Source organism: Hemibagrus wyckioides, linkage group LG25, assembly GCF_019097595.1.
Source record: "Hemibagrus wyckioides isolate EC202008001 linkage group LG25, SWU_Hwy_1.0, whole genome shotgun sequence".
NCBI classification, from domain to species: Eukaryota; Metazoa; Chordata; class Actinopteri; order Siluriformes; family Bagridae; genus Hemibagrus; species Hemibagrus wyckioides.
The window spans coordinates 16,092,723-16,104,914 of record NC_080734.1 but is presented as its reverse complement, the minus strand read 5'-3'; the positions used below and the strand labels follow the sequence as shown (position 1 = coordinate 16,104,914).

The 12,192-nt window shown below is 39.0% G+C and overlaps 1 protein-coding gene across 16 annotated transcripts in view; it reads left to right on the top strand.

Annotated features, from left to right (window-relative positions):
- dab1a (DAB adaptor protein 1a) overlaps positions 1 to 8,799 on the top strand; it is a 394,224-nt gene extending 385,425 nt beyond the window's left edge. For all 16 annotated transcript variants that reach the window (XM_058379226.1, XM_058379225.1, XM_058379227.1 and 13 more), the window contains one exon: positions 6,220 to 8,799. Coding sequence is in view for 1 of the 16 variants with exons in the window: in XM_058379230.1 (XP_058235213.1) it covers positions 6,220 to 6,264 (45 nt within the window). In the remaining 15 variants the exon portion in view is untranslated. The remainder of the gene's footprint in view (positions 1 to 6,219) is intronic.
- Positions 8,800 to 12,192: the final 3,393 nt, after the last annotated feature.

Below are 12,192 nucleotides of genomic sequence, written 5' to 3'. Positions count from 1 at the left end.
AAGGATAAAAAAATCCGTAAAAAAAATAAAAAAAGCTAAATTTTTTTAGCTTGTGATTAGATCCTGGATGTCAAACTGAAATCTTTACATGCAGTATTCCTTATTTTGAGATTTTTAAAATGCAACAACGTCTGGTTGAGATATGTGCAAAAAGAAACTACATGTCCCCCAGCTTGGAATAAAGCTCAGTGGTTAAGCTGTTGAACTATTGCTCAGATGGTTGTGAGTTCAAATCCCAAGATCACCAAGCTGCCCCTGTTTTGCCCCTGAACAAGGCCCTTTAACCCTCACTTGTATAAAACACAATAAATATAATCCACTCTGGATAAGGGTATCTGCCAAATGCCGTAAACGTATGTATTGCTGCATTATAGCCAACGTTCAGAATGACATCATTTTTACCTCCATACTTTTGTCGTACTTATGTTCAAGTAATGTCAGAAACATCATATTTATGAGTTGAACACACCACAAAGTTGTAATTACAAGTGGGAAATTTTCTTTGAGCTCTGAGTTTCCAAGATGGGGGCGTGTCAGTCTGAAAACAAGGTGGAATCAGTGGATGCAACTTCTGCAGGAGACTATCACTTAGTTATTTTCAGTTATAATGTGTTTGGTAAATTGGTAAATGTTTATCACCTATAGGAAAGAATTGGTTTGATGACGATATAATATTTAAAGATGATTTAAAAAATCTAAATTATACAGTGGCCTTAGAGATTGTTTAAAACCCCCCAAAAAGCTCACTTCATGTGCATTCATTGTTCTTTATTTTCTAGAAGTTGGGTTAAAAAGTTTAAAAAACCCTTGTTATATTTTTTGTAGTTAATTAGGAGAAGGTAAACCTCTATCCTGTGCTGAAACAAACTGATGTCATAATTACGACTTTCTAACTTGTAAATACGAACTTCCCAAGAGAGGGTGGGGGGATTGGTTAGAGATTAAAAACATGGACGCCTCCATGGTCGTCATTCTTGAGCAACAAACTAGCCGGTTAACTGTAACGAATGATGTATGTTCATATTCCTCGTCAAAACGGAGATTTGTGTAGTCACAGAATTTCGAGTGATGATCTCTAAATGTGAAACATATGAAATGGTTTCTGCAGGCTGCCACAAAGGTCTGTGTAAGTAAAGACAAGTGGGAAAGGGAACCATTACAAAGAGAGAATGACGTGTGTGTGTGTGTGTGTGTGTGTGTGTGAAGACAAAATTCTGCCACTGAGAGAAAAGAAGTTTGAGCTAAGTACCGAGACAGGGGGTATCCCAGAATTTTCTGGTAACAGCTTATGCTTTTGTAGCAGACTGCCTTTCTCAGTCTCTGTAGAACATCTGTGGCAGTACAGACAACAGCTACTTCTTCTTGTCTCTGTGCTTTAAGGCAGTACGAGGCTATGATAGGAGATGGCTGGGGCGTTATCGCTATGGTACATCACAGGCGGCTTGTGAGCAGAAAGCGCCATTCCTGAGAATGCTTTTGTGAGCTGCTTCAGTCTGTCTCTGTTCAGGTTGTCTCTTCTCCATAGTAAAGATCCTGTGTTCAGTGTAAAGGTCTATAAGCTCACAGTCTTTCTTCCTCTCTCTCATATTGTAACATTAGTCAGTCCCTGAGTCTGTCAGCTACGCAGTGCCTTTCTTTCTCATGCTATCTTTCACTCATCTGTCGTTTTTCATTCCTCTCTCCCTTTCTCAGTAGGGGGGACTCAGGAATAAGTGACTCATAATTATCATGTTGGTTGATTCACTGTGTGGCGTCAGGCTGATTCGTGGGTTTGGATGGACCGCAGGCAGGACTCCGTGCTCCCGCTGCGAGTCAGCTTTTTTGGTGTTTTTAAGCCGTCGTTCTTCCTTTGTACCTCAGAATAACACACGCTGCCTCCTCCTGGGGCTTTCTCCTCTGTCCTGCTCACTATAGTGTAATAACTGGATTGGTGTGAAAACAGAAGCAGGAGGCAGGGGAACAGTCTGAAGCAGGATGAGGTCTAAAGCAGCTATAGCACCTGCTATAGTGCAATTACTCTTGTAACTTTTTTTTTCTTGATCTTGGCATGTATACTCCTGAGTTCTGGAAAAAAAAAAACCCAGAAAGGGTGAAGAAGATGGAGCAACCTCATTACTTCTGGTTGAGTGTTTCTGATAGACACAAAGAGCTTTACTGGCATCTGCTGCTAGACTGAGGGAACTGCATGTATTTAAGGTTTTATTGGGTAATGGTAGTGATGGAAGAAGTAACGCCTTTCTGAGGGAAATAAAAAAATACAAAAATCTCTGGAAAGGTATTGAGTTGTTTGAAAAACATGAGAAGAACTACTCATTTGAAATATGAGTTATTTTATTCGTTCTAGTTTTTCAGACATGATTCCTTTGTTACCATCGTTTGGAATAAATTTCAGGCTTCACTGGAAAACACAAAAGATGAAGGATGGCTGAAATTAGTCCCCATATATTAGATGCGAATAAAGACCTGGTACAAAAATGCAGGTTAAATAGATCTCGAATAAAACATTTACGAGCATTGAAGAGTATCCGGTACACTGGCATTCCAATAGAAATCAACTTATCAGATATTTTCAATCAATATATATTAATGAGCTATTTTGATGAGTCAGGACTCTGTTAGATTTCAATATGAGATTTTTTACCTCTGTTGGGAGACCCTTACACAGAATTTTTGGTTGTAGTTGAAGATAACACTTTCAAGTTCTATGGGGCATCTCAGAGAGCAGAAATGGGTTTGATATCAACATTTACTTTGAACATTTGTGTGACAAAAACTAACCAGTTTTGGAACTTCTCTATGGATATTGCCCCTATTAGTCTAGGTAAAAACACAAATACAATCTACAAAAAAAATCTACAAAGTTCAAATGTTTCCTTTGATATGAGGCAGAAATAATTTTTTTGGCCTTTGGTAAAAAGACTTAAGAGCACTGTACAAATGGTTAAAGATCCCAGAGTGCTTTATCCAGAGGAGTATAAACACGTCGTCATCATATGGAGGCAGTGGCCGTGCATCTCACACCTAGGCCTTCTCTGGTGTCCTTCCTGAATTAATCCACCTCTGTACCATCATTATGACACCACAGCAATAGATACTAATCAACCGTTAAATAGCAAAGTAGAAAAGAAAATAGGCTACAGTATTTCACACCTCACAAGGAATAGTCAATTATTTTACAGTCCGCCTTGAACATGCATTTGTAAGGATGTCTGCGACCAAACTGATAATTGATTTCTTCTCCTCTGTCAGCCATTGTGAGTTAAAATATATATATATATATATTTGTGCGGTTCACTGCCTCTGACTACTTCAATTATCCAATCAAATGATGGGGAATTGCTGACGTAATCATATGCCTGCTAGATGGCCCCAGTGACACCAACTCGAAATCTGATTGGTTAATGTAACAATTTCATTGCCACTTATTTTAAGCCACTGGCGCCTGCACTATTGATTCTGAAGGCCTTAAGGCAGATTTCTTTCATCCTGGCAACACATGATGTCAGCCACTGGCTGAAATATGATTGGATAAATACTCTTATCATAAATATACACTACTGGAAGCAGCACAACCGAGAGAAAAGCTATGAAATGTAGAGAATAGACTATCAGGAATAATTTAATACACATTCATGCATATACATACACTATATTGCCAAAAGTATTCGCTCACCTGCCTTGACTCGCATATGAACTTAAGTGACATCCCATTCCTAATCCATAGGGTTCAATATGACGTCGGTCCACCCTTTGCAGCTATAACAGCTTCAACTTTTCTGGGAAGGCTGTCCACAAGGTTTAGGAGTGTGTTTATGGGAATATTTGACCATTCTTCCAGAAGCACATTTGTGAGGTCACACACTGATGTTGGACGAGAAGGCCTGGCTCTCAGTCTCCGCTCTAATTCATCCCAAAGGTGTTCTATCGGGTTGAGGTCAGGACTCTGTGCAGGCCAGTCAAGTTCATCCACACCAGACTCAGTCATCCATGTCTTTATGGACCTTGCTTTGGTCACTGGTGCACAGTCATGTTGGAAGAGGAAGGGGCCAGCTCCAAACTGTTCCCACAAAGTTGGGAGCATGGAATTGTCCAAAATGTCTTGGTATGCTGAAGCATTCAGAGTTCCTTTCACTGGAACTAAGGGGCCAAGCCCAGCTCCTGAAAAACAACCCCACACCATAATCCCCCCTCCACCAAACTTTACACTTGGCACAATGCAGTCAGACAAGTACCGTTCTCCTGGCCACCGCCAAACCCAGACTCGTCCATCAGATTGCCAGATGGAGAAGTGCGATTCGTCACTCCAGAGAACGCGTCTCCACTGCTCTAGAGTCCAGTGGCGGCGTGCTTTACACCACTGCATCCGACGCTTTGCATTGCACTTGGTGATGTATGGCTTGGATGCAGATGCTCGGCCATGGAAACCCATTCCATGAAGCTCTCTGCGCACTGTTCTTGAGCTAATCTGAAGGCCACATGAAGTTTGGAGGTCTGTAGCGATTGTCTCTGCAGAAAGTTGGCGACCTCTTCGCACTATGCGCCTCAGCATCCGCTGACCCCGCTCCGTCAGTTTACGTGGCCTACCACTTCGTGGCTGAGTTGCTGTCGTTCCCAAACACTTCCACGTTCTTATAATACAGCTGACAGTTGACTGTGGAATATTTAGGAGCGAGGAAATTTCACGACTGGATTTGTTGCACAGGTGGCATCCTATTACGGTTCCACGCTGGAATTCACTGAGCTCCTGAGAGCGACCCATTCTTTCACAAATGTTTGTAAAAACAGTCTGCATGCCTAGGTGCTTGATTTTATACACCTGTGGCCATGGAAGTGATTGGAACACCTGATTCTGATAATTTGGATGGTTGAGTGAATACTTTTGGCAATATAGTGTATATTAAATATATTAAAATGCAAGTTAGTGATTCAGATCACTGCTGTTTAGGCCAGCAGAGAAGGCCTTGCTGGCCCTGACGGTCCACCACTGGTAAGAGGTAACTGCTGCCGAGAACTTCTTGTTTGTCCTGTAAGGTAGCTAGCTAACAAAGCTATGAGTCAGCATCATGGAGGATATTGTACATACGTGTACTGAGACCTCGATTTTCAGAATAAATGAAAATGGACATTCTAAATGCAACAGACTTTGATGCAGTCCTGAGTTTGAGTTTGCTTCTCAGAATGGCAGAAGTTATACAATGATATGCAGGGACACAGATTAATTTGTGTAAATCCTACTGATGGATGGATGGAAGAGTTTATTCCTTTATCGATCAGTCAGTAGATTTCTGCATTGCAATTAAAGCTGAGCCATAAAGCACCGGGTCTCACTATAGACATTAAAGTCTTTCACACAGGAAGTCACTCTGTTGTACTCTGTGCCCCTTCTGAATATTAAAGATATGGTATAACATTAAACTGCACTTTGGGCAGCTTTATTATTCGAACCACACACAGCGTACAATTCTGATCTCCCCGTGTGTCATTTCTTCGGACGTGATCGGACGACGTTTGCTTTTGTCTACTTACGTCTAGTTTTTTTCCAAAGGCGTTTTGAAAAAGGGATTGCACCTCGTTCATATTTATTACTCCCGATATTGTGTTTCACACAAGCCTTTTCCATCACGGCTGATGACGTGTCAGGGAAACGTGCTTAAATTTAATAGCCCCATCGCATGCAGAGAAAAAGAAATATTTGCAAATAATGTGGCTGTCAAGATTTCGTCCGTATTTTATGTATTTTTCCTTCAGAGGGAGGAATTGTGTAGCCCGGGTAAACATGTCTAGTCACAGAGGTGGAAATGCAAGTGGATCTTTTTTAAGGGTTTCAGATTGTGTGCTATTTCATATTAATGTTCTTTCTTTCTAATGTTGCATTGTAAACCTATATTTTATTTAAATTCTAAGTATATGTTACAATCTTCCTTTGTCTGTTTGCCGATTCAGGCAATTACTAGTAGACTTTTTATTTTATTAACCATATTATGAATATTCAGTAAAATCCAGTTCATTTATTATCATCAAACATTGTTGCACAAGGACTGATCAGTAGTTATATACATGTATGCAGCTTAGGGACATCAAATACTTGCCTTTAAAATACTTTAAGCGCACACAGACACACACACACACACATACATGGATGTATGTCTAAGTGGATAAGTTAGAATTGCATCGATGATTAAAAAAGGAAATGACCTAGGATTATGTGTTTTTCTCCAGGGGAAGGACCCTCTCTACGCCAAGATCTGCAAAGGGAAGAAGTGAAGGATCATGGGAGGACTGCACACAACTGAACAGTGCTCAGGGGGGAGCAAGAGACCAAACCCTTAGAGCCGCTCTGTGTGTGTGTTTGTGTGTGTGTGTGTGTGTGTGTGTGTGTGTGTGTGGGTGTGGATGTGGGTGTGGATGTGGGTGTGGATGTGGGTGTGTGCGTGCGTGCATATGTGTGTGATCAAGAGACAAAAAATGTGAGTGAAATTAAAAGAAACGGAAGTAACACGGTTTGATGACAGTGTGTGTGGGTGTGTGTGTGTGTGTGTGTGTGTGTGTGTGGTTGCATGAGAGTGAATGATATTCAGAGCTCACCTGTGATGGATCACTCCAGCCTTCTTGGCCTTCAGTCCCCCTCTGGATCTCACTCTGTGTGGAGAAGTGCAGACTGGACGCTCCTCTCTTCTTTCTGTCCTTCCATTGAGTTCTTTGTCGCACAGTGTTTCCTACACTCATAAACTGAATATGGAATATTATACACAGCTGATGATGATGATGATGATGATGATCTTCACACTCTTGTTCACTCTGTGTCATTCCTTTGCTCTGTCTTTCTGTCTCAATCTCATACCATCTAGCCAAGGTAGTATGAGTGCAAAGTCTGAGAAGTGCCACATTCCACTGAACACACACACACACACACACATATATATACTCCCTCACTCAAGTGAGAGTTCAAGAATTCACTGCTTCATGATCCTGCATAATCCCAGTCTCTGCACTGTCATCTCTCTGCATAGTCCAGACCAGAGCAATCGATTACAGAGTAATCCATTTGATCCATCCATAGGATTATGTGGTTCATCCATTCGGGTTTGTTTGGTTTTGCTCCCCGATCTCTTTGAGATTCTGCTGCTAGAGAGCTATGCAGAAACGACAAATAAAAGAGACTTCGTCTTTCTCTGTGGACCTTTCAGACAGAGATCTGACTCAAGGAGTGACTTTGCCAAAATCTCTCTCTCTTTTCTTTCTTTCTATCTTTCTTTCTTTCTTTTTTTTTTGCTGGAAAGACTTCTGAGCAGCTCATATGAAGAAGATCTTGCGACGGAGTGGACGTTGCCAAAACAAGCTGAATCTGTGACTGAACTGTTCCTTCTCTATAGCTTTTGTATAATACTAATAAGACAAAAAAAAAAACAACAACAATCAAAAAAAAAAAAAAAAAACGACATTGAAAACGGGATTTTTATTTTATAAGTCAGTGGAGATCTCGAGGCCGACTTGAGACGTGTTTTAAGGATAAACAAGGCTTTAAGGCATCAGATCATTTGGTTTGCCAAACTCATTTTGTAAATAACAATAACACCCACAATAATGCTGATGATGATAATAGGAAAAAAAATGTTCATTCTTTCTGCCGGACCTCTGTGCCATAAAATAGGCAGGCTTAAGTGATGCAAGCTCAACATGGAACCCAAGCAATATTTACATGTGTCTAAAATTCCCCTCTGTGGTTTACGTTGCTGTCGACGCCTGTGCATGTTCGGTTTACTTAACGAGTGGCGCACATCTTTTAGGTACAATGAAGAAAAGGCGGCGGTTAAAATACCTCAAGTGTCATAGCATGAGGCTCATTTTATATATATACACACACATTACTGGGAGTGAGTGAAAGTTACGACGTCACAATTGAGCCTTAAAACTCATCCCAGAAGAATATAAACTTTCCAAAATACATGGAAGATGCGAGCGAAAAACTAATCAAGCAAAAAATCCTTTTAGTGTATTAGTGCAAACGTTAATGATAAAAAACAATAATAATTAGCAGAGCCGATCACAGACTGGGTCACATGATCATGACCTTGTGGTATTTTACTGCAGTCTGGTCTCATTCTCAAGCTCTCTTGCCATGTGGGTTGCTGTTTAAACATTTTTTAGTTATTTTTTTTTCTCTCTCTAAAGATGCCTTATGTGTCATCGGGCATACTGGTGCAACCACAAACATGCATGACCTCATTCATTTATGTGTGCATTCTCAAACACGCACACCCACCCAAACACACACACACACAATTCACCTTATTGTCAATTTCTGGAAAAATTGCCTTTGGCTTCACATCCACCCAAAACTGTCTATCATTTTATTTGCTGAGATCACAACCTGCTAGTGACGTGTGTGTGTGTGTGTGTGTGAGAGAGAGAGAGAGAGAGAGAGTGAGAGAGAAAGACATGAACAGCCAGTTCTCCTTGTATTTCATTCCCCGTAATGACTAATACTCCCTATTTTATGGCCAGAGTCCTGTTTTAATCCGAGAGCCATTTTGGCCCTTTAAAGTTCATAAACTCTACTTGGGATTTAAAAAGAAGATTGTGAAGCCAGGAGAAGAGAGGGAGGATCATAACGCTTTGACTATGTTTCTAGACCTGTTTTAACTTTACCTCAGCTAATGGTTTGTTAATGTAAAAGGACGTCTTATTTTTATCTCAATGAAGATGACATTCTACAGTGGATTTTTAGGATTTTTTTCCCTTTTGATTTACATATCCCACCATGTAATACTGTACCAATAAACACATGAACAAATTATACCTGCTTATTTTCTTCAATAGATTTCATTAAAATGTGCATATTGGCAAGTGCTCTCTTTGCAAGGTAAAGCTTTCTTTTATAGTCTATCTATCTATCTATCTATCTATCTATCTATCTATCTATCTATCTATCTATCTATCTATCTATCTATCTATCTATCTGTCTGTCTGTCTGTCTGTCTGTCTATCTATCTATCTATCTATCTGTCTGTCTGTCTGTCTATTTATCTATCTGTCTGTCTGTCTATTTATCTATCTGTCTGTCTGTCTATCTATCTATCTATCTATCTATCTATCTATCTATCTATCTATCTATCTATCTATCTATCTATCTATCTATCTATCTATCTATCTATCTGCATTGTGTGTCATTTTTCTATATAATCTTCACTTATAGACTATAGATTTAATACTAATGTATGTTGCACAATTAACTACTGAGTAATTGTTTTGGCTAAAGACATCCATCCATCCATATAATGTACCGCTTATCCTACACAGGGTTGCTGGGAGCCCGGAGTCTATCCCAGAGGATTCGGGGCACAAGGTAGGGGACACCCTGGGCTGGATGCCGAGCCAAGACAGTGCACAATCACACTCGCACCTATTTACACACTACAGTCAATTTAGAGATGTCAGTCAACCTACAGCACATGTATTTGGACTGGAGCGGAAATCAGAGAACCCAGAGGAACCCCTCGAAGCACTGGGAGAACATGTAAACTCTGTGCTCGCAGGATGAGATGGAAATCAAGTTTTGTAATATGTTGCTGTAAAAAGAACATGGTTTAATATAAAAATAAATCAGTTTCACTGACATGCCTGATGGGGAAGAAGAGTCAGAATCAGCTTTATTGCAAACTTTTTGCATGTACAAGGGTTTTACATGTACAAGGAATTGGTGTATTGGTGCACAACAATAAAAAAATATATATACAAACATAAAAATATAAAGAACAATCTTTTATCTGTTCTTTATAAAAATATAAAGAACAAACAAGTAGAATTAACTGTGTAGAAAATATAGATAAAATAAATACACAGGGTAATACACACTAAAATGCATCATGACTGAAATAAAATTAATTTATACTCTAATATAATCCATACTGAATACTGTATGTGATCAGCAGCAGATCTGTGTGTGTGTATGCTTCACATGGTTCTCGCTTATCTGTCAGGGTTACAGTCTCAAAATATGCCTGATTGCACCAATAACACCGCCATGCAGTCTGCTCACTACACAATTAAACAGTCACCACAAATTTTCTACCTCTAAACGGGCATTGATGTTTCTCTTAAACAGCAGTTAACCTAATTGAGTTCATATTTTATTCATGACTTCGACATTAAGCCTTCATTTTCTTCCCATTTAAAAAAAAAAAAAACTCCTTAGTTATTTATTGTCAGATAAGTAGACTACTTTTGTCGTTTTATTTCAAGCAACAAAACAGAGTACAGTAACATTGTCAGTTATTTAAATGCTGTCTATCTAAATAAAGCAGACTATAAAATGAAATAAACCTGCACTCCAAAATCCCCAAATCATCCCTTCTGCTCACTGATGGAGAAGATCTAGCCTACAGTCCTTTGTTTTTGTGCTGCTATTAAATTTGTAAAAGTGTAATTAATCATTTTTTGCTGAAGTTTATTAAAATAATGCTCTGATGTATCAAACATTTGTATTAAAACCAACAAAATCAGTGGCTAACAACTGTGATGATATTAAGTGACATTGCACAGCTTAGGTTTGTTAAATGTTTGTTAGGTTCTTTATAACAGACACACACATGGAGTTCCTGTCATTTTGGTGCATTATGGGTACTTGAGTTCAACTTTTGTACTGAACTTTTTTTTGAGTACCGAAAGTTTAGTAATGGCTGTGAAATGACAATTGGGGCAGTGGTAGCTTAAGTGGTTAAGGCTCTGGGTTGTTGATTGTAAGATCAGGGGTTCCACTGTTGGACAACTGAGCAAGGCCTTTAACCCTCTCTGCTCCAGGGGGACTGCATCATAGCTGCCCCTGCTCTCTGACCCCAACTTCCTCAGCTGGGACATGCAAAGAAAGATTTTCACTGTGCTGTAATGTATATGTGGCAATAATAATGGCTTTTTCTTCTAAACCGAAGATATCTGAGCTCCATATTGCTGATGTGGTGGTTCTAGAGTTTGCTCTAGGCACAGAAACCCAATAATGTTACAAAGGTACTTCAAAATTTATAACAGGGACCCGGGGTAGGTTGCAAAAACAGCAGCCAAGCATTCAGTGGTGTTTAAATGTATACATGTATTTAAATCCTATTAGCAAACATTAATTTAAGTATGTGGTGCAGATCATTTCACTTCTTTTGTACAATTTGCATTTAAATTTGCTATGTAAACTTTTTAGGTATCAAAATTGGTTAATATTTGGTGGATGACAATGACAATCTTAGAACTAACATGTCACTAACAACATTAAAAACTAACCCAGGCCTCTAAATGAACAAATCAGCTCAAAAAGCTTTCAGTCATGCTGACTAAATCACATGCTTTGTAATAGAATGCAACATTTTAAGAGATAAGCACGCATTCTTTTAGTAGTTAGACCAGGAAAACATGATTCAACTGAATGCAAATTCACAGTGATAAGTGTTTAGTAAACTGGTAGTTACATCTAACCTGGCAGTTATCTCCTCAGTCATCAGCTATGATGTTGTATCATGTACCATCATCTAAATACACAGTGTGTCGAGGTTTTTACTGAAAAAATGGTGTACAGTGAGGGGGCGGGGGTGTATGATTTGAAGAGGAGGCACAGGATATCTTTGCTTTAGCTGGTAGTACAGTCAGCCTTCGTGTTTTAAATAATTCAAATGATGTCAAAGATAACAGAGACTGAATAGGAAATACTATTTTCAGACAGATCTACTGTAATCTGATCAGACAATAATGCAGAGGAAAAATGTTACTGCCACACAACAACTTTTTTACTGGGGTTTGTGCCCCTGATGGTAGGTGTGTTGACGAACAGTTGAAAATCTGACCTGAGCACTGCAATAGGCAATGATGCAATATTGTACCATGTTGTGTGTTATGTAAACACTGTCAAATATCAACACTATTCAAAAGAACCAACAGAGAATTTCAACAAACTAGGGATTCTACATTATCTGTGATAATGTGATCTATAAAAGTATATATATATATATATATATATATATATATATATATATATATATATATATATATATATATATATATATACATATATTTACGTTGATTTTGTTTAACTGCTAGGTTTGATTTATCTCATTTATCTGCATTGTTCATTATAAGGTAAGGCAGAGTCTTGCCTATCTTAGGTAGCCCCAATCATTATTATCATTAGCAACAGAAAGTCGAATATACTCG